Source organism: Carya illinoinensis, chromosome 4, assembly GCF_018687715.1.
Source record: "Carya illinoinensis cultivar Pawnee chromosome 4, C.illinoinensisPawnee_v1, whole genome shotgun sequence".
Taxonomy (NCBI): Eukaryota; Viridiplantae; Streptophyta; class Magnoliopsida; order Fagales; family Juglandaceae; genus Carya; species Carya illinoinensis.
Genome location: NC_056755.1, coordinates 37,452,534 through 37,474,434, shown reverse-complemented (window position 1 = coordinate 37,474,434; position 21,901 = coordinate 37,452,534). Strand labels below are relative to the sequence as shown.

The window sequence follows — 21,901 nt, the reverse complement described above, 5'->3', positions numbered from 1 at the left end:
CACTCCTCCACAAGAAGGATAGAGCAGCACTTAGGCATTATTTATCCCCTTGGTGCTCTACGGGAGGTAACTTGTCATTGTAGATTTTGTTGACAGAGATTTGCATTGATGGAGATATACGTTGAGGGTGATATCAGTTTGACACATTCTATTCCTAAAAAAAATCGTACTTTCATCAATAAAGTTTATACAAGACAAAAGTGTAAATTTGCAAGGCTTTTGGGATCGTGGTGGTTTGCTCTCCTTGCTCTTTGTGATATGCGCCCCTCCACTCCTCCTCCAGCCTGGCAGGGGGAGTTTTCAACTAAGATCGACCGCGGCCTCACGTGAGGTGTATATCTAACTTCCTTCGCCGCCCTCTTCGTACAAGGCTTTACCTTCTCGAAGGGCTGGGGGGCATGCTGGGTTTACCCCGCTAGCTCTAGGCTTCAGCTCCTGCATGTAGCACTCTCGTGCTAGGACCTGTTCTCCCTTGCTCTCCCTTACCCCCTGAGAGGTTGGGAACTCCATTTTTAGGTGGTAGGTGGAGGTGATTGCCTTCAGGCTGTTGAGGGTTAGCAGACCGATTATGGCTTTGTAGGACAATTGGGCCTTCACCACCAAGAAGTATACCATGGTAGAGGTTGTGTAGGGAGCAGTGCCCGTTAAGACAGATAGCATGATGGTCTCAATCAGTTGAACTGTCTCTCTAGAGAAACTCTTGAGTGGCATTGGAGCCAGTTGGAGTCGGGCGGCGTCTATCCCCATCCTGGTGAACGCTTCCTGGAAGAGGATGTTCGCTAAGCTGCCGTTGTTGATGATGATCCTTCTCTAGTAAAGTTGGTGACTAACATGGTTAGTACAAGGGCGTCATCATGAGGATAAAGGACCCCTTTCTCGCCGCTTTCTCTAAAGGAGATTGTGGGGGTTGGCTCGCTTCTTTTATACTTGGCCTGGCAGTACTTGGCTGAGTACACTTCTCTGTATCGAGCCTCTCGGGTGTGAGCCTTTCCCCTGGACGAGGTCACACCTCCACCGACGAGGCCCTTCCACAATGGTCCTGATCTCCCCCTGCGGGGGTCCCTCTTGTCGCAGAGGATGGGGGCGGTTGCGTGGGGGTCTTTGCTCAGATACCGTTTGCCTCAGGCTCTCGGCTCTCCTTGGCCTATTGTCCCTCTCAGTGCTTCTCTCTCAGGACCTGCCTCCTCTACACCTATTATGGCCGTCGAGTAGGGAGATATCTCTACGCTAGCCAATCCAGCCGGTCTCTTCCTCCTCTCAAGGAATGACAATCTTCGGTGTTATGGGTGATGGACTGGTGGTAGGTGCAATAACGGCGGATGTCGTTCGAAGTTCTTCCGCTATCTTGGTAAGGCCCCTCTCTCTCTTTATGATCTTTGTTTGCGAATCTTGTTGGTAGGTTGGCCTGGAAACAAGCTTGAGACTTCCAAGCCATCTTTGTGTAGGAGTAAGCAAAATACCCAGTAAATGTAGACTTACAAATCATTCGGGTTCTCGGAGTCATATATCCATATATTTGTTGTGATAACTATAATGTGAAAACTCTTAAGAAGGCAAATGCAGACTTACAATTCAAATATTCATCTAGCTTGAGATGAATTAGTGGATGCTTTTCTTTTTTTTCTACTAACAAAATGATAATGATAACTTTGCGTATTGACACCTTGATATATTTTTAAAGCAACTGATTACATCTGCAGTTACAGTAAAGAAACCTACTTGCTTTCTAATAAGATATTACCTTGAGATGCTTAGCAATCAATGCCCCCATATAAGCCTCTATTACTCATTTCTTTGGCGATCTAGGTGAGAATCTTGAAACTTAAATTGCTATCCATATTATATGGCCAAAAAATATTGCAACAAATGTATAGAGAATCAAGGCACCAACTCCTTTTGGTTCCCATTTTTTCAATTTTTGAGAAAATTTGAGAGCAACGCTATTGTTATCTAGCTCAGCATTAAAGTTGCATAGAATGGTTACAAATGCTCTAAAGGTAAACCATACGAAACTATGTCGGTTCAGCCATATGAGCCATTCTCCTTCATTTCAATTTTTAATTGCAATTTTTGCTCTTTAGCTTCCAAAGTTAGTTGGTGTTCATTAAGTTTACGAAGATTTAGGGCACAAAGGTGCAAGTGCAAAGCAACAACAAATTTGTAGGAAACTAGTATATCTGTGAACATTATAAAGATTGTTTACATATCCAAGTAAATTATTAGTGAGTTGTCGTTAGGAGTCGATTTATACAGTTTAAAAATGATAATGATCTATTTTGCTTGAACCCTTTGGATGAACCTCTAGTTTATAGTTAAATTTTCTTAAACTTTTGCTTAATTCGATGTTCACTGGGATATCTGTTAAAGATTTTCACCATGTCTCAAAGTATTCAATATTTTTATCACCAGTGACTTGCTGTCTCCATTGTCTATTAAGATGTTTTCTCCACTTGTTCGGAAGTGATATTTTTGTTTATGGTTGAGACCCTATAAGGACCTGAAGGGATTTCATGAAACAATAAGATGGGGAAAGGGAAAGAAAGCAGAACTCCTAAGTCTTCTAAACCATCTTCTTGCATTCAGGTATCCTCATCTTCCTACTTACCCACCTAATGATTTTTATTCTATTTATTCATTTCATTTTTTGTTTTTAAACATTCTTATATGTGTTCTCAGGAAATACCAACAACATCTTATCCCCATTGGTCAGGCTGGTCAAGCTCAATGCAGGTTTGTGATGGCAATGCTTATTTTTTTCGATTGTGGATATTAATGTTAGAAGCTAATTGATGAACTCTCATTTAGGCATATTATGAAGCTATGCCACCTTCATTTTTTTCACCATTTGTTGCTTCTTCAACTCCCCACCCCTATCTAAGGGGAAGCCAGGTGAATATATTCCTATTTTAGGTTATGTAGCGCGATACATTTTCTACATGGTAAAGGTTTTTATTATCTGTTTTAGTGGCAAATTTGCAGCATCCGTTGATCCCACCATATGGGACATCAGCTCCATACCCTACATTATATAATCATGGAAGTTCAAGCAACACTAAACAAATTGCTAATAAAAAATCTGCTTCCTCCCCTTTTTCCCCGTCTCATTTTCTTATCAGTGCTAAAAGTGGTACTGAGGGTACATCAGATGAAAGGAATGAAAATAATGACCAAAAGGTACACCATATCTATGTTAATATTTTTTGCAGTATCACATGACCATATTGGATATTTTATAAAATTGATGCCAAACGCTGTAGGACTTTTCTGGAAGTAGAGAGGATGATTTCCAGGTGATGGTTGTGGATGGTATATTTTTCATCCTCAACCTAATTGTTCTTTCATATGTTACTTTGACTATTGATAATTTTGTACTCATTACAACTTTTGCAGGAGCCAATGCTCAGAGTACCACTATTGGTGGCACTGCTAAAGCTTCAGTTTACGAGAAGCCCATCTCTATGCCTAAAACTAATTGCCCTCTTCCCACATTTGTCCCTCAAGTTGGTTAGTTAGGTTTTGCAGACTTCATTTACTTAACATTAGATTAATGACTTTCATTAAACTTTGCTTTATTCTTTTTTTATATAAACGGAAATGAAACTGTATGTGATTTAGAGTTGGGTGAGAAAGGAGACAATGACATGGAGGAACATGAAAGTGTTGAAGATGTTAGATATTTTAACATGAACATTAATAATTAGATCTTCGATTTTCTATGATCCACAATAATAAAACAATAATAAATAAATACGTACCTTTCTCTATCTATTTGATAGAGAATCTGACCTGACTATGAGAGAAGAATCATCCTAACAACTTTACCTCCAAGTGTCTCCCGATAGCTAGAGGCACAATAATATTGTAGGTGAGAACCCTTTAACCCCTCAGTGCTATTTATAGATTTTCGGCCATCATGAAATCTAGAGACTTTGTGTCCCACTATGATTGGATATAATAGAGGTATTCTAGTCCCACTATAACTCAATAAATTAAGTGATAAGATTGAGTTAATCTAAACCCATTAGATATGGGTGTGTGGGACATAGAGTTTAAATAAAACTCTTACAGAAGAACTCAGGTACAGTATGAAGTTTAGTTCCGAACAAGAACTTTGCATATATTACAGGCAATATGCCAAGAAAACAGGTTTTGGGTTGATACATCAAAGATCTAAAAAGAAACCAGGTGGAAAAGTTAAATACCTCACCCTTGCATGTGCTCGTTTTGGCAAGGCAAGACCTAGCACACATAATGTTTCAAAGCCATGTCCAACAACAAAAATAGAGTGTAAGGCTAAGATTAATGCAATGTTTGTTTTTGGCTACTGGCTTGTAACTGCTGTTGAGCTTGCCCACAATCATGCATTAACCCAAAATGAATCAATCGTTTTTAGATGCCAAAGGAAGCTAGATACTATCATGAAAAGAAAGATTGAGCTTAAGTTGAAAGACATATGAGCAAGAGCTTTAACCCACTTGTTGAAGGAGAGGGGGTCGAGAATCTTTCATCTGCAGAGAAAGATCACCCCAATTTTATTGATGAGGAAAGATATCTTCAGCTTGGCAAAGGAGGTGGTGCAGCACTTTGTAAGTTTTTACAAAGAATGCAAGGAATGAGTAATGGATTTTATTCTGTGATAAATTTTAATCCTGATAATAGGTTGAGAAAATACCAATTGTTCTTTTTGGGGATAAGTAGGGCAGCATATAAAAGTTTTTGGGATGTCGTTACATTTGACATAACATACTTGACTAATAGACACAAAATACCAATTGTTGTTTTTATGGGTGTGAATCATCATGGTCAATCAATATTTTTTGGAGCAGGCTTAATATCAAGTCAGGATGCATACACATTTGTATGGTTATTTCAAATATTTTTGGAATGCATGAATGGCCAAACTCTGAGTGCAATTGTGACAGATCAAGATAAGGCTATAAAAAGTGCAGTTGCAATAGTTTTTCCAAGAATCCGATATAGATTTTGTCTATGGCGCATTATGAGAAAACTCCCAGAAAAGCTTGGATCGCATGCACAATACACTTGTGGCTTAAAAAGTGTCATACAAAACTGTCTATATGATTCTCAAACTTGTGATGAATTTGAGAAGAGTTGGCAAATGCTACTTGATATTTATAATCTTCATGACAATGCATGGTTACGTGGTTTATATAGTGAATGGACTTATTGGGTACCGGCATATTTGAAGGATATATTTTGGGCTAGAATGAGTATTACACGAAAGAGTGAGAATGTGAATACATATTTTGATGGTTTTCTGCACTCAAAGACCACAGTGAAGGATTTTTTTGACCAATTTGACAGCATTTTGAGAAGAAAGATTGATAATGAGGATAAAGCTGATTTCAATTCTTTTAATAGCATGATTTCATGTATATCTCCTTCTCTTATTAAGAAAAAATTTCAAGAGATGTACACCATTGCAAAGTTCAAAGAAGTCCAACAAGAGTTTGTGGGGATGATATCTTGCAATTGTTCATAAAGCATGCTAAATGGTCATTAATAACTTGTTGCTATTAATGCAGAGTCGATACCAAGAGAAGGAGTCTACGAGATAAATTAGGATGCTGCCACAAATAGTGTTAGTGGAAAAATTGGTAGAATAGTGCTGGTGGAACTCTGACTCAAAAGGTAATGTCAGAGTTCCATCAATCTTATCTGCCATAGCCCTTTCATTGCAGAATCCTATGTCAGAATCCTATCGAGACATAGGATTATAAATTATCAGGAAAAGTGAAAAAATCCCCGCCAAATACATATACTGGCGATTACAAACTCGCTGCATATTCGCCGGTACTATTTAGCCATTTCCGATATACTGCGGTGGAAACTAAAAATCGCCACTAAAACTAAAGGATTTTGCAGCGATTTTTGAATCGCTGCCAAAAGAATTTAAAAACAGAAAGTCATTTGCCAGCAATTAGAAAATCGCTGTCAAAGGACTTTCGGTTATTAACTTCCTTTGGCAGCAATTCAAAAATTGCTGGCAAAGGATTTCCCAGCGATTTTCTAATCGCTGCCAAAGGAAATGGCAGCGATTTTTGAATCGCTCGCAAAGAACTTTCGGTTATTAAATTCCTTTGGCAGCGATCAAAAAATCGTTGGCAAAGAATTTCCCAGCGATTAAATGAGCGCCGCCATTAAATACCCTTTTCAGTTTTATCAGCCTATTCCCCGCAAGAAAATAGCCTTTTCCTGCGACTTTTAATCGCCGAAAATAGTATTTTAAAAAATAAAATAAAAAAATTTATAATACAGGTGAACCTATATGGCTGTCATAGCCTAAAACACACAACATCCTTATCATACAATTAAATCAACCTATTATATCTTATAAATTCATTAAAATCTATATTCATTCCAGGTGGTTCAAGACCATATATATATAGTTCTTCTTGTGTTACTGCATGCTATTTTTTTTTTTTTTTTGCACTCTTTCCCTGTATAAAGGCCACTGATTAATTGATTAGTCAAGATCACAACCTTTTAGTCTTCTTTTTAAATGATCAGAATCCCGGCAAAATCTACTTTTTAATACCCTTATTGTTAACCTAATTAATGTGCATCAAACCCATGCTAATCACCTTTTAATTAATAATCTCTTTTCTTTTTCTTTTTTTAATTATAGCTATCTACATTAACCTATATATCTAGCTAGCTAACGGGCTGTCATCTCCACTAGTTAAAACCAGGTGCTAATCAAGAGTCATATAGCACGACACAAGCTAGCTAGCTAGCTACCATATAGTGGCACTAGTACTTCAACCTCTGATATCTTGAATTCACATTTGAGTTAGGGGTGTACAAGATTGACACAGGCAAGAGCCAAACTCAAAGAGATTGATGGGTCTAAGTCTTTTCTAACAACCCTTCCTAAAGCTCACTTAAGTCTTGAAACCTTACAGCAGATTTCAGTGATAAGTACTATTGGTGAGTTGCTTAATTGGTTTATTAAGACTAGAGTTATCCTTCTATTTTCACAAAACATGATAATAATAGAGATTGAACAAAAATACCATTATTTAGTAAAAGAAGTAAAAAGGAAATAATGTTTCCTCAAACAAAGAGAAGTTTTATGTAATATATTAGCATGGAATAGATCACCTATCCTGTTTTCTAGAAGTAACTAAGTATTCCCCATTAAAGTTAGCTTATTTCCCAACAAAATGTTCTTATTACTATTAGCTAGCTAGAAAGAATCATGGTTCATGTACATAATTTCTTTTCCTATTTTAATATATATATATATATATATAATATATATATATATATAGTGGGTTTAATACATTTCTTATAGGAATTGAGAACCACATCAGAGAGGTGAGGAATGAGGTAAAAAGAAATTTGGATGACCAACTTCAGAATATCAAAAGCAAGAAAATTCAAAAGAGACCAACCATTCCCCTTGAATGCAATTTAGCACCCAATCAAACTTAATGCGTGAAAAATAGCCCTCATGATGGGAAAAAATCATTTTATTATATATTATGGTTATCATAAAAGGGTCAAGACATCGGTCAAGACATCAAACATGTAAATGCATCAAGTAAGGCAGTTATCTTTGTCTAACTAAATCTGTTCCTTATGGCAGCTAATAAATTGGGTTTAATTCACACCAAAGAAACAGTGCCTTTTGGCTTGGCACGCATGAAATAAGCCAAAAGAAAATATGAATTAGAGATTTGGAAAAGTGCGTACATTAAATTGGGTTCAATTCACATACCTGCATTTCAATACAATTTCTGCGTGCTTTATCTAACCGTTAACTGCTATAACTGATTCCAATCCATTTTCTTCCTTTTACCGAAAGTTACATGTATAAGCTGATCTGGGTAGCTGCAAAAAAGCATTTTGAAGTCTTATTAGACGTGGAGACATACATTCTACCATTTCAAGATGAGAAGCATTATGCTTTTGTTGAAAAGCTTGAAATAGAACTAGGAATTAATTAAGGGGGATGGGTTGAAACCAAAAGTTATATCTAGCTATCTGAAACAGATAGAAACCACCAAGATATATATATATATATATATATAGCTAGGTACTTAATATATATAGTGAGATGAGTTTCATGATGGATTACAAAGGAGTACAAGATTCAAGTATATCAAGCCAAATCTCTACAAATATCGAGACATAGGTGAATAATATATACTTGAGATGATTAAAATATAAAAATAAAAACCAATCAAGAGTCAACTAATTGGATTTGACAATAGAATAACAATCATATAATGGTGGAGAAAAATGCATGGTTATGAACCTTCTATATTAAAGAAAAAAACTGCATATTTTTCCCAGCTTAGTTTGGGTTTTAACTATACTTAGAACCCATGTGCAGATGTGATATGTGCTTAGTTTGATGACAAAGCCATTTTAAGTTGCAATTAAAATAACAAATGGTTTTAAGCATGCTAAACAAATGATTGTTATTTGTGTGGGGGTTTTAAACATATTGCTAACACGCTTCGACTCCCCCATATTTTCCTTCTAAATAATTCAAAACAAATATCAAAACAGCCAAAAGAAAATGGCAAAAGTTCAAGTTTAAATAATGTAAAGCTGTGTTGAACATATTTGCAGTGTGGTAGAAAGAAAGATGAATCAAAATAGAAAGAAGAAAAGAAAATAATCTTTTATTTTGGAGGCAGATAATAAAAAAATGCAAAGAAAAGAAAGAAACAAAGTTATACACAGACCAATGAAACAAGGAAACAAGCAAACAAGCACAAGCTCTATCACATTAACCTAATTATTTGGGAACAAGATTGGTTTAAATCTCTCAAGCCCCAAAACATAGTGCATAACAGAATTTTCTGCACTACCATGGACAGCTAGCAGCTTTAGTACATTTGTGCTCTTAAACATCCCTCATTTAACCACAATCTCAACTACATAAACCAAGCATACTAGAGTTGAAGAAAACTTGAGAAGAAAATTCATTTTTTTGTGAAAGCATAGCATAAACAGAAAGAGTAGCTCTTGGCAAATCAGAAAATTCTAATTGAACCTACTAGTTTGAATAAAATCCTTAGTTGCTTACTTAGGCTATTAATTTTGAAGAAAAGTGTTAAAAAAAATACATTCTCATCTCCACTAGTTTAACACATATAAATAAAGGGTTAAACATAGTCAAAACATGATTCAAACTCAAGAAAAGGCAATGAATAGCCATAACAGAATTTTTTCCCCAAAGCTACATAGCTGAAATGAAAACAGGGCAGAAAATTCAATTTCACCTCCTCAAGCTATGGTTGCACAATTTTTTACTCTATCCACCTTTCCTCTACTCGACAGCCACACCCAACTAAACAAGCATCAGAGGAAAATAAATGAGAACTCGAATTTGGAAGCCACTACACACAGTCGACCAACAGCAGATTTTCATAAAACCATATAGCATGCAACGGTTTGCCTAGCATAACCATGCATCTTAACTTATATTTTATTTGATCATACAACATGATAGACACCTCTTAGTCCATCTTCAATGGCAGAAATTCTACCAACATAGTCAGTATTGTAGCCAATTAACTTCTCGTAAGTAGGTCTCCTTATAATGTAATCACAGCTCCTATTACTGCAAAATATTATTAGGGTGTGACAATTCATACCATTGGTTATAAGAAAAACAACAAATAAAGCTAAAGCATCCCCCAAATACTCTTATTTAAGTATCTTGATGCTAGAGATTTTGGGCTTGGAAATCACACAAGAACTAAAACATGAAAAAAATTTTCAAAACCTTTGCAACTAGATCGACCTCATCACAGCACTTTAGAGAAGCCTTCTTGTGAGGAATTGTGCAACTGTAGTTAGAAAAAGAGTTTAAGCATTCTCATGCTTCAAGTATAGAGTTATTATATATTCTAAAATCTTTCAGACACAATTGTCTAGCAGTATTGTAATATATATAAAATTCCAGACTTGATTTATAAAGTTGGAATCCATAACATAATATAAAAGAGCATTCATTAAAGCATAAAGTGAAATTTAAAAGAAAAAAAAAAGAATAGACAAACATACTGAGTGATGAGAAGGATCTCTCTCATTGAAGTATGGCAAAGCAGCCATGCCCGAATAAGCAGGATGAATTCCACAATAAAACTAGCATCCATGAGAAGTGACAAAAATGATATAAAATAAGACAACATATGGAAGAAAAAGAGTACCTTTCACAGCGACATTATTCATTCTGTAGCTCCACACCAGCACATATAAGAAATTGGACAATTATATATAACTGGCAAGCTAAAAACTTTTAAACAGGAAAAGTAAAGAAACGTGATTTAAAGAGGTACACACACATGACAACATGCAACAACAAAACAAATCTGCATGCATTTGATCTTTTCTAGATCAACACATGTGGTGAGAATAATTAAAAAGAAGAGCTTGTGAAAACATGTAGCCTGTTATTGTGTGCATGTCTGTGTACATATAAATATATTTATATATATATGTACATATGTATTCGGTGCTTTTCAAATCTTTCATGACTGTCAACAGGGCATGTAATTAAAGACTAAAAACATGTTTTCTTTACTTGAAAATTCAAGGAAAATGAGAAAAAGGAGAGGCAAAATAAAAATTGTCACAAAAAAAGGAGGTGGGGATCAGAGAGAAGGACAATATAGCTAGGAGAGAAATCCTGAAGATCAAGTTTCAAGTCATCGCATATATATGCACTTAGAGATCCTAGCTAGCTTTTTAGTGTCCAATTTCGCAATTTAACTTGAATATATATATATATAGGACATATCTCGATCTATTAATAAGCCCTCAGGACTAGATTCAGGGCCAGAATAATGAATCTAGGATTCCATCTTTGCCACTACAACAAAAACTACTCTGTAGGGAGGAACCTTATTGTTAAAAAACCAGAGAAATGCACTAAAAACCGAGAGAGGTTACGATCTGTGATGAGTGAATTTGTGAGTGAAAAAATGAAGTGAGTGTTGCGTGAGCAGAGGAGAAGTGGGAGGGAGCTTACTGTTGTGAGAGATTGTCAGCAGCAATCCAAAATCGCACTGCAAAAATCTCCAAAACCCACGGACTGCACAAATGAAATTCATTTCACAGAAATTTCATGAGAGTGGAAATTAACTTGAAGTTAATGTGGGTGTGTTCGTGAGAAGCAGAGAAGGAGAAGGGCCTTACCACCGATCGGCAACTCAGAACTCCAAGAACTCCCACAACGTGCGCAGCACCAAACCCACAAGAAATCTACAATGGAGAGAGAGAGAGGGTCTACTGTGAAGGCTGTAGGGTTCGAAGTCAGAGGGTAGAACGAGTAAGAGAGAGAGAGAGAGTGAGAAAGAGATACAAAGATAAGCAACGTGCGAGAGAGGAAGAGGCCGATCGAGTCTAGTTTAACTTCTGTGGGAGCAAAAGGGGGTGGGGGTGGTGATCGAAAATGGAGATGAAATCGGCTGAAATGGGTGGAGTAATGGTGTTCCGTGCTCATGCGATTTTGGAGAAGGGAGGAACGGAGAGAAGTGGAGAAGGAAAGGAGAAGGAAAGAAATCACCCGGGGGGGGGGGGGGGGGGGGGAGAAGGGGAAGGGGGAGAATAAAAGTCTAGTTTTCGCGCCTACACACGACGTTCGACGTTGTTTGGAACGCTGGGAAAAAAAAAATTTCCCGGCGATTAATCATCGTTGCAAAAGTCTTGATTAATGGTTTAGATAATGATTGGTTATATTTGATTTTAATACTTGCGGCAATTAAAAAATCACTGCAAAAAGATATTTTTTCCAACGATATTTTTTACAACGATATAAAAATCGCTGGAATAGACCAGATTTCTTGTAGTGCCTATTATTTTTCTAATCTTAGTTGCTTTATTTAATTTAGATTATTAGTAGTTACGGAATTTGTATATACACATTATCTAAGGAAATGAGTTTTTCGATGATCCTAAAATTAAAATCAGTTAGAAAAGATAAGTAATAGAATAAACTTGTTAATGTGGAATATCATCTAAAATACAATAGAATATGTTCTATCCAATTAACAAACATATATGGTCATTAATATGGTCAAAATTCAGTAAAAGCATGGAAAAGGGCCCGACATGTAGCCTGTATATGATCAGAATCGAAAAAGTTTGCTTGATAACTTATTGTCGTAGGCATACAAAATGTATGTTGAATTTGTTATACTAATATTCCACGTATGGTGCTAACTGTAGTGAACGTGTTTTGCATTCCTGCTAATGGTCTCCAACATCTTGCACGAAGAAAATAAAAAAGGGCGGTGGCTCAGTGTGGTATGGGATATCTCTGACGCCCAAATTAGGATGAAGTGTGTAGAGTATTTCGATTAGGGGTGTAACGGTATAGTTTTGGGCTTCTTTTAGAACCAAACTAGTATACATCGATTTTGAAAATTTAGATATCGATACCGGACCGATTTACTATTAAATGTAAGCTTCCCATTTTTTCAATTTCAGTTCGGTTCAAATTTTCTAATTTTACAAATAAACAAAAGCATACTTCAAAAAATTATATATAATATAAAAAATCATATAAAAATATTTTATATATAATATAAAAAATTTAAAGTAATATATATATATATATATATGTATCGGTCTGGTTTAGTTCAAACTGGTGTTATAAAAATCAAGATCAAAATAGTACCGATTTTGCTAAATAGGAACTAGTACTAGACCGAACTAGTTTAGAATCAAACTAAATCCACCGATTTGGTCTGGTTTAGTCTGATTTATCGGTTTTCTATTTTTTTTTTTTAAAGCCCTGATTTCAATTTTCAGAAAATGGTCTAGAAGTTACCTTTGGCATGTGCCTTGACCCAAGGATATAGAAGATGTCAGGCCATGGCAATTCCTGCTTAGACGTATGGAGCCAGCTACAAAAAAATCTACAGCATGATGAGCTAGGTAAAGCTTCTATGATTGCCCCGCTGATCTAGTATAGAAGGAATAATATTATACATGGGAAAGGCTTCTCTCACCCAAACTCTATTGTCACCAAAACAAAAGTGGAGCTTCAAAACTTTATTAATACTGAGCAGGGTTGGCTCCATCGTAAGCCACTATTGCTTAAGGCTTCCACTTTATATAAGGTCTCTAAAATTAAAATTGAGGTATTTTAAAAAATAAAAAATAAAAACTATTTTATTATATAAAATTTTAAATAACTTTTATATTTTTTAATGTGTGCAGGCCGTATAATGCTAAATTTAATATTTAATACAATGAATTATTTATATTTTAAATAATTTTTTAAGATTTTGTTAAATTGAGATACTAAATTTATATTGAGACCTCATTTTAAATTGTTGTATATAATATAAATTTAAAAAAAAATTTATATAAATATTTTAAATTTTAAAAATATTCTATATAATAATTTATATTTAATTATATTATGATTATTAATAATTAATTTAAATTAAATCTTAGATCTCAGTTTATATTAAACCGATACTAATGGAAGCCATCATAACTTGTTGCTATTAATGCATAGTCGATACCAAGAGGAGGAGTCTACGAGATAAATTAGGATGGGACAATGCTAGGGATCCCGCTAAGGGATCCGTTAACTTGTCCTGCTAATCTTTTTTTTTTTTTTTTGAATTTATTTTTTATAGAAAGATTAAGAAAATTATATTTAATTATATTGTGAATTTTATTCATTTTTTCAAAATATTTAAAAGTGTTGAAAAAATAATATGAAAAAAGTAAAAAAAAAAAAACACTTTTAAATATTTTTTTAAATCATTTTTTAATACTTTTAAATATTTTGAAAAAATGAATAAAATTCACAATATAATTAAACAATATTTTCTTAATTTTTCTGTAAAAAAAAATTCAAAAAAATAAAAAAAAAAAGGGAGCTGAACAAATGAACGAGATCCCCAAACCAGATCCCTATCATTTTCCATTAGGATGCTGCCACGAATAGTGTTGGTGGAAAAATTGGTAGAATAGTGCTGGTGGAACTCTGACTCAAAAGGTAATGTCAGAGTTCCATCAATCTTATTTGTCATAGCCCTTTCATTGTAGAATCCTATGTTAGAATCCTATCGAGACATGGAAATTTAAATTACGGAAAAAGATGCTCTCTAAGGCCTGGTTATTAAAATCTAAAATATCTTCAATATCTCATTTTAATCAATTCATTATTATAATTTTTTTAAATCTTAATTTATGATTATAATATTTTTAAATCTTCATATCAAATATAATAAATAATTTAATTTTTTAAATTTTAATATAAAATTAATATTAAGAAATTATATTATAATAATATTTTATTTATTATTATTTAAAATATTTTATCTCATTTCATTTTATTATATAATCAAACGGACACTTAGTAAGAACAAAACGGATTGGAGCCAAGTGATCTGCTCACCACACTAAACAGAGAGAATCAAATAAGGCTGCTCACGACGATCGAGAAAGATGCACCCTGCATTAATGTATCAGTTTGAAGTAAATAAAATAATAATTTTTTATAGTACTTAGTTATAAATAATTTGTAGTATTGTTGATGGAATATGCATATATAAGAGCATTTCCATCCCGTTCTGCATCTCACCCCTATCTTTATAATTTGGGGAAAAATTATGCGGTTTGGCTCAAAAACCCTCTCTATCTCGTTCCCCAAAATGGGGATGAAAATTAGGGGTGCTACAGGAGGTCCCCATATTTGAGGACCCACTGTACATCCGCATCGCTCTCTCGCCCCAACGGTTGCCCCTTCCAGCCCGCGTCTTCTTCTCCCCCCCTCCCCCCCTCCCTCGCAACGCAGCACAGCCGGATTCTGCCCTCCTCGACTGTAAGTGCTATTTTATTCTCTGATTTGGATTTGTTTTTCTTCTGGGTTTCCTGTTTTGTCCGAATCGCTTTTTGTTGGAGGAAGTAAGGAGTATCTGTGGGATTGACTGTATATTGATTGGAATGAAATTATGGTATTTTTCCCCGTGGGATGCTGTATAAATTTGTTTTTGATTGACTATATATTGTTTGAAATGAAAATTAAGCAGTACCCATGTATTGCTTCTATTGTCGGTGTTGATTTTAGTTTTGGAGCTCTCTCTTTTTTGGGTATTCGATTTGGTTGAGAAAGTTAAACCCAATCCAGATTTGGTTTTGTTTTCTTCTTCTGTTACATTATGTGCTGAAACATTTGTGATCGAGGGGTGCTGCCAATTCGTTGATTTGAGGTCTATTGATAATTTTGGATTCTGGGCTTTCTTTTTAGAAAAGTTTTCGAAGTATGAATACAAGTACAGGTTCAAAGGTGTAATTCTGTATTCTTTTGGTGCATTTTAATCGCAATTAACTAGGAACCTAATATTTCCCTTTTGTGATTTTCATTTATTGTAAGTTCAAATTTTGGATTCTTGTCTGCGATTGTATTTTTTCCATTCTGGGTATCATAAGCTTGTTGAAGGGAAAGGTAACCTACTTCACTTTCTAGTGTTTTATGTGTAAATTGGATGTGACTCAGTTTGTGTTTGAGAGATCTGTTCTGTTGTTTGTTCCAAATTTTATATTTGTCTCATCTATATGCCATCATAACCATAGGAGAATCATTAAGATCTGACCCTTTCTGATCTTATTTGCTCTATCTATACGGCTCACAACCTTTTAATGGTTATTGCCTTGGAAATAGAACTTTATATCACATCTTATGTGTAAATGATTATCAGCTAGGTTCCATGAAGAAATTTTAATGGGGCAAAAAATACCCCATAAAATGATCAAAATCATTATTCCGATTATGTGAATTCCATTCTCTTTCTCGGTGGCTGAATTTTCGAGCTTGGAGCTTACTAGCTTACGAAAGACTCTGCTTTGTGGCTTTGTCAATTTTTTCTTAATCCTGTTTCATTGATTTATTTTCCTGGTTTTTCCTGGGTTATGAATTGCTTCCCTTCTTTCTTTGCTTGTATGCATTGTGATATGGACATGGGAGAGCACCATTCTGCGATATTTCCATGGAATATTAAGGAGTAATTATTTGTGAATGCTACCATATTTAATGGTTTTTGCTATGGATGCTCGAGAGGCTGACGCTTTCCATTCAAAGTCTCAAATATCCTAGTTTACCTGTATACATTTGGTTTATTACTTTTTTCCTTATTTCTTTGAATTGAATTGGTCGTTTCATTGCATGTTTAAATTGATATGAAAAATTCTGCTCTTACAGATGGGGATCCCACGACAAATTCTGCTCTTACTTTTTAAATCCTCTTCTATTATAGTTGATGTCATTGATGACCATATAATTGTTGAATATCACGGTGATGTTTGAAGTTTTTCTATACAGTTACCTTGTTTGAACACAGATCTATATATAACATCTATCTATATATAATATCTTTTTCTTTATGGTATGGCCTGACCTATTTCTTAATATACAATTCATTGCGTATGACAGACATGCTTTGTAGCTTGTTCTGTTAGAGCTATGGTATTTTTTTTTTGGTTAGAGGTAGGATTGTTTGGGAAGAACACAAGGTATTGTTTTTTATTAACTAGTGGTTGAAAAACACTGGTCTTCGTGTTTTTTATTTTGTGAATATGAGTGGATAGACCTTCTTACCGTGGCTGTACTGGCTAGATACCATTTTATTTTTATATGTCTCTTTTTTTTTTTTTTGTTTTTATCTCTTTCATGTGGGACACAGACTATGAATATATTTTATTGTTGGTCATTGAGTAATTTCTTCGTTGTTGTTTGGTCATTTGCAGTGTTTCGTGTCATTCGGGGGAGGGGGGAATATAATTAGGCTGTGATGATGGGGTTAATTCAGAAGTGTAATTGGGGCCCCATCGATATGGCGGGGTAATTTTCACCCGAATCGCTATATTGCAGTTTGTGATACATACCACAAAAGGCAATCGGGGTTCGGGTGAGATTTTGCAGCCATTCGATGTTGGGCTCCTTGCTTACACATGATGTCAATATTTACACTATTCTGAGCCTTTATAATTATTTATATATTCGATATATTATTAAACCAGATGGGGATGCTTGTATTTTTGGTTATTTTGTTTTGCATGTTGTTTGGTATCTTGATTGGAGGCTGAGAAAGTGAAGATCGCGAAGAAGGAATTAGATCAGTGCATCATGATGATGGATTTGAGTGTCATGCCAGAAATGCAGCGGCTTTATTTCCAGCAACTCCAAAGGGAAATCATGGCGAGACGCATTAGAGATGCCGATTTGGATTGATTATTTATGATCATGTTATTTATTTTATGTTTGGGACAATTATGTTTGGGACAATTATTTTATGAAGCGGGTCTTGATTACTATTACTTTGCATGCAATACGAGCGTGGGTCTTGGTTACCATTAATTAAAAAAGATAGAAAATATTACTATTTCATCCAAATAAAAAATTTTATCATCAATACGTGACTACGGATCTTCATTAGAGAAATTGATATTAAGTACTCTTCTAATTAAATTTGCCATTATTAGAAAATTCACTAATTAAAAATAAAATTCTATTTTTATAAAACGAATTAGTATTTAAAAAAAATACTGTATTGGATAGTCAAAATCTCCAATAAATATTTAGTTGAATTTGATATTTGGAAAAAAAAAAAGATAATAAGACAAAAGAGTTAGTAGTTAAGATTGTAAATGGAAGAGAGAGAAAAAAGTAATAAAAAAATTTTTAGAGATAGGGATGAAGAATGAGATGTAGGAGGTTTTTAGAAGATAAACAAATTTTAGGGAATAATTTGAGAAAATGAGTATTTGAGTTAAATTATAGGGATGGGGATGGGAAACCCAATATGGATGCTCTAACAAAAAGTCACTTTTAACTATTATGGATCAAAAATTAATTGTAATAGATTATGTAAAGTTAAAAAATTTGATTTTTATCTACAATATTTATAAAAGTAAAGTCAAATTTAATTTGAACTATTTAATGATATATTACTTTTTTAGTAATACTCTCTCTCTTCCCTTAATATTTTTTCAAAAAATTTTCAATTTCTTTAACTTTTACTACAATAATTAATGTCAACAATGATTATTAATATTATATTGAATTTTAGAATTTAATTAGATATTTGTAATTATTAATATTAAATGATCATTAAAAAATGATTTGTTAACCAATAATTTAATTAGAATATAATTACTAATTAACATATAATTAATATAATGGTAAAATATGATATAAATAAATATATTAATTTAATATTATTTATTATTATATAAAAAATAAATAAATAATTTAATGTGAAAATTTGTGTGAATAAAATAATTAAAAGTTAAATTCAATTTATATTCATTAAAAAAAAAAAAACCTTTAATTTTAGTTAATCATTGAGGATGTTCAAAGATTGGAGTAAAGTTAGTTGGGGGGAGTGCTAATCTAACTGGCTACCAGTCAGACTTAGGTTTAATGCTACCATTCAGTACGTACTCAATGATTAATATTTGTTGTCAACAGTCTTGAAGAGTTTGGAATTATGTGTGATGCTATTAATATAGCGCTTTGTTAGATACAGTCGATAAATGTAATCGACGTACAGTTGATTGTATAGAATGAATAAAAAAAAATTATAAAAAAATTATTTTATATTCAGAGAGACTTATATAAATAAAAAAAATTATAAAAATAATTTTTTTTTTATATAAGTCTTGTATTAATTTATTTTTTTCTTTACGACTACACGTCAACTGCATTTCTCAATTATAAAAAGTATTTCTCATTAATATATCTTATAAATCTCTCTCGGTTCCTTATAAATCAAGTCAAGCCATCAGGAAAAAATCCACATGTTGCAGTTTTGGCATTTCCATTTGGCAGCCATCCCTGGCCTTTGCTGAACCTAACTTCCAGATTAGCATCGGCCGCCCCTGACGTGAGTTTCTCCTTCCTCAACACTGCCAAATCCAACCAAAGGTCTCTGCCACCTCAGGAGCTCACCTCCCACACAACCTTAAATCCTACGATTTTAGAAAATGAAAGAGAAAAATTTGAATAAAATATAATATTAAGTTAAAATATTATTAAAATATAATTTTATAATATTATTATTATTTTATTATTTATAAAAGTTGAATTATTTTTTATTTTTTATTTAAAAATTTGAGAAAGTTATAATAATTAGTTTGAAAAAATTATAATGATTAATTTAAAAATTTTGTATTTGAATTGTTTGGGAAGGAGAAGGGATCGGATGAGATGCGATAAAATGAAAATTTTGAAATGAGATATATTTCTAAACAAACCCTTAATTCGTATAGAGAAATGATATTTGCAGTTATGGTTGTACAAGTGCAGTGCAGTTTCTTTGAAAAAAATAAATTAATATGAAACCTACATAAAAAAATTAACTTTTTTAATCATAGATTCTATTCTTTTTCAAAGTGATTGTGTGGTATTTATACATTTCACGACTGTATATAACATTACTCATTTGTGTATTTAGAAATGACCGGGAATGCGTGGAAGCTACTGTGGATAGGAAAAACAAAGACTGCAAGGGAAAAACAAATTTATGTACTTGTAACATTTTAAAGTAAATAAAATAATTATTTTTAATTTAGACTAAATTGTAAACAATTTGTAGTATAGCTGTTATTATATCATTTTCCTTCTAATTAAGATTGGAGTAATGTGAGTTGGCGGGAGTTCTAACCTAACGTCTGGCTACGGCCAGTCAGACTTAGGTTTAAAGCTACCCTTCGGTACGTGCTCAATAATACCTGTTGCTAACAGTCAAGCGCGAAGACTTTGACTGTCGTATATCTTATAAACCTCTCACGGTTCTTGCACGCATGCCCACTGCCCACAATACCAGTTATATACAGTACTCAAATTATCTATTATCTAGCAGCAAATCAAGCCAAGAAAAATGATTCAAAGCTCAGGAAAAAATCAACATGTTGCAGTTTTTGCATTTCCATTTGGCTGCCATCCCTGGATTTTACTCAACCTAGCTTCAAGATTAGCATCGGCCGCCCCTGATGTGAGTTTCTCCTTCCTCAACACTGCCAAATCCAACCAAAAGCTCTCTGCCACCTCAGGAGCTCACCTCCCACACAACCTTAAATCCTACGATGTTGCGGATGGCGTGCCGGAGGGACATGTCCTCACTCCCGGGAATCCCCTCGAGGAAGTGGAGCTGTTCCTTGAGGCTGCACCTGAGAGCTTCCGGAAAGCCATGGATATGGCAGTGGCCGAGACTGGGCAGCAAAAGATCACCTGCATCTTGACCGATGCTTTCTTGGTCTTTGGATGCGATATGGCTGCTGACATGCATGTAAAGTGGGTCCCTTTATACGTTTCCGCACCCCACGACCTCTCAGCCCACATTTACAGTGCTCTCATCTACGAGACTTATGCTAAAGCTTGCGGTGGCGGTGAAGCTCATGGTAATGGCGGTGCAGGGGGAGATCTAAACCCTATTGACAAAACCCTAGATGCCATTCCAGGACTCTCCGTAATGGGCTTCGGGGACTTACCCCAAGAAATACTTCAAGGTAATCACTCAAATTCTTCATCAATTTTCGCACGCACACTGCGCAGAATTTGGGAGGTCCTGCCCCGAGCAAATGCTGTTGTCATGAACTCTTTCCAAGAACTAAACTCAACCATACTCACCGAGGATCTCAAGTCCAAGTTCCAAGACATTCTGTACGTGGGTGTTCTCACATTAATAGTCCCAACTCCACCCCTACCCCCATCGCATTCAGACGCCACAGGCTGCCTCCCATGGTTGGACGAGCAAAAGCCAACATCGGTAGCATATATAAGCTTTGGAACAGTGGCGGCGGTGCCACCCCACGAGTTTGCAGCTTTAGCAGAGGCGCTGGAAGCGAGTTGCGTTCCTTTTCTTTGGTCTCTTAAGGAAAACTTCAAAGCATTTCTGCCGAATGGGTTCCTCGAGAGGACAAGGAAGCAAGGAAAAATAGTTCCCTGGGCACCCCAGGCTCATGTCTTGTCACACAAAGCAGTAGGCGTGTTCGTTACACACTCTGGATACAACTCTGTGTTTGAGAGCATTGTCGGTGAGGTTCCGATGATCTGCCGGCCGATCCTAGGCGACCAGATGATGAACGGACGGATGGTAGAGGACGTGTGGGAGATAGGGGTTAGGGTTGAGGGAGGGGTGTTTACAAAGAAGGGAATGGTCAAGAGCTTGGAGCTCGTTCTGGGACATGATCAACATGGAAGGAGGATGAGGGAGAAGATCAGAGATCTTAAAGAGCTTGTAGTGAAAGCTGCCGGACCTGATGGGATTGCTTCCAAAGATTTCAAAACTTTGCTTGAGCTAATCTCTCAATAAATTATCAGTACCAAGATCACCATCTCCAGATAATTTGTCATTTTCTATTAAAGAATGATGAGTCAGCTGTCACACAAACAAGAGCAAAACCGAGAGAGAGCAACACCACTACATGCCTAACAGATTCCCAACAGTTTTGATCATTACGTTTGTGCTGCACATATGCTTGAGGGCACTTTTGTATATTCCATCTCTAATATTGTATATTCCTTTTTTTCCTTTTTCCTCTTGTATATATAGGCTACTGTACATTTGCTCAGATTACTTTTTCAGAAAAGGAAATAACAGAGTAACTTTTTTCATCTCTTTCACTACTCTGCTGCATTTTTCTTCCAGCAAACCAGACCTTTACACATTCTATCATGGCATCGGAGAGCCAGGTTGAAACTCCAACTCTCAACCTCACTGATCTCAGCAATCCAAACAACCCATACCGTCTAGAAACCTCTAATAATCCTGGCACCATTCTGGTCACCGAACATCTCACAATCGAGAACTTCTCCACTTGGTCCCGATCCATTCAGCGAGCACTGAGGGCCAAGAATAAACTTGGATTTCTGGATGGCACTATCCAAAAACCC

General features: G+C 35.0%; 4 protein-coding genes across 4 annotated transcripts; 3 read left to right on the top strand and 1 right to left on the bottom strand.

Annotated features, from left to right (window-relative positions):
* Positions 1–339: 339 nt before the first annotated feature.
* Positions 340–747, bottom strand: LOC122306477. Its single transcript, XM_043118906.1, has one exon. It carries the CDS (start codon positions 745–747, stop codon positions 340–342), a length of 408 nt encoding a protein of 135 aa, XP_042974840.1.
* A 1,776-nt stretch (positions 748–2,523) lies between these two features.
* LOC122306476 (G-box-binding factor 1-like) lies at positions 2,524–3,509 on the top strand. The gene is made up of 5 exons (XM_043118905.1): positions 2,524–2,583; positions 2,677–2,730; positions 2,980–3,174; positions 3,258–3,306; positions 3,391–3,509. The coding sequence occupies exons 1-5, from the start codon at positions 2,524–2,526 to the stop codon at positions 3,507–3,509; spliced, it is 477 nt and encodes a 158-aa protein (XP_042974839.1).
* Positions 3,510–4,453: 944 nt separating this feature from the next.
* LOC122306475 (protein FAR1-RELATED SEQUENCE 4-like) lies at positions 4,454–5,503 on the top strand. The gene has a single exon (XM_043118904.1). The coding sequence runs from the start codon at positions 4,454–4,456 to the stop codon at positions 5,501–5,503; it is 1,050 nt and encodes a 349-aa protein (XP_042974838.1).
* A 14,274-nt stretch (positions 5,504–19,777) lies between these two features.
* Positions 19,778–21,625, top strand: LOC122306637 (anthocyanidin 3-O-glucosyltransferase 7-like). The gene has a single exon (XM_043119077.1). It carries the CDS (start codon positions 19,887–19,889, stop codon positions 21,318–21,320), a length of 1,434 nt encoding a protein of 477 aa, XP_042975011.1. The 5' UTR covers positions 19,778–19,886; the 3' UTR covers positions 21,321–21,625.
* Positions 21,626–21,901: the final 276 nt, after the last annotated feature.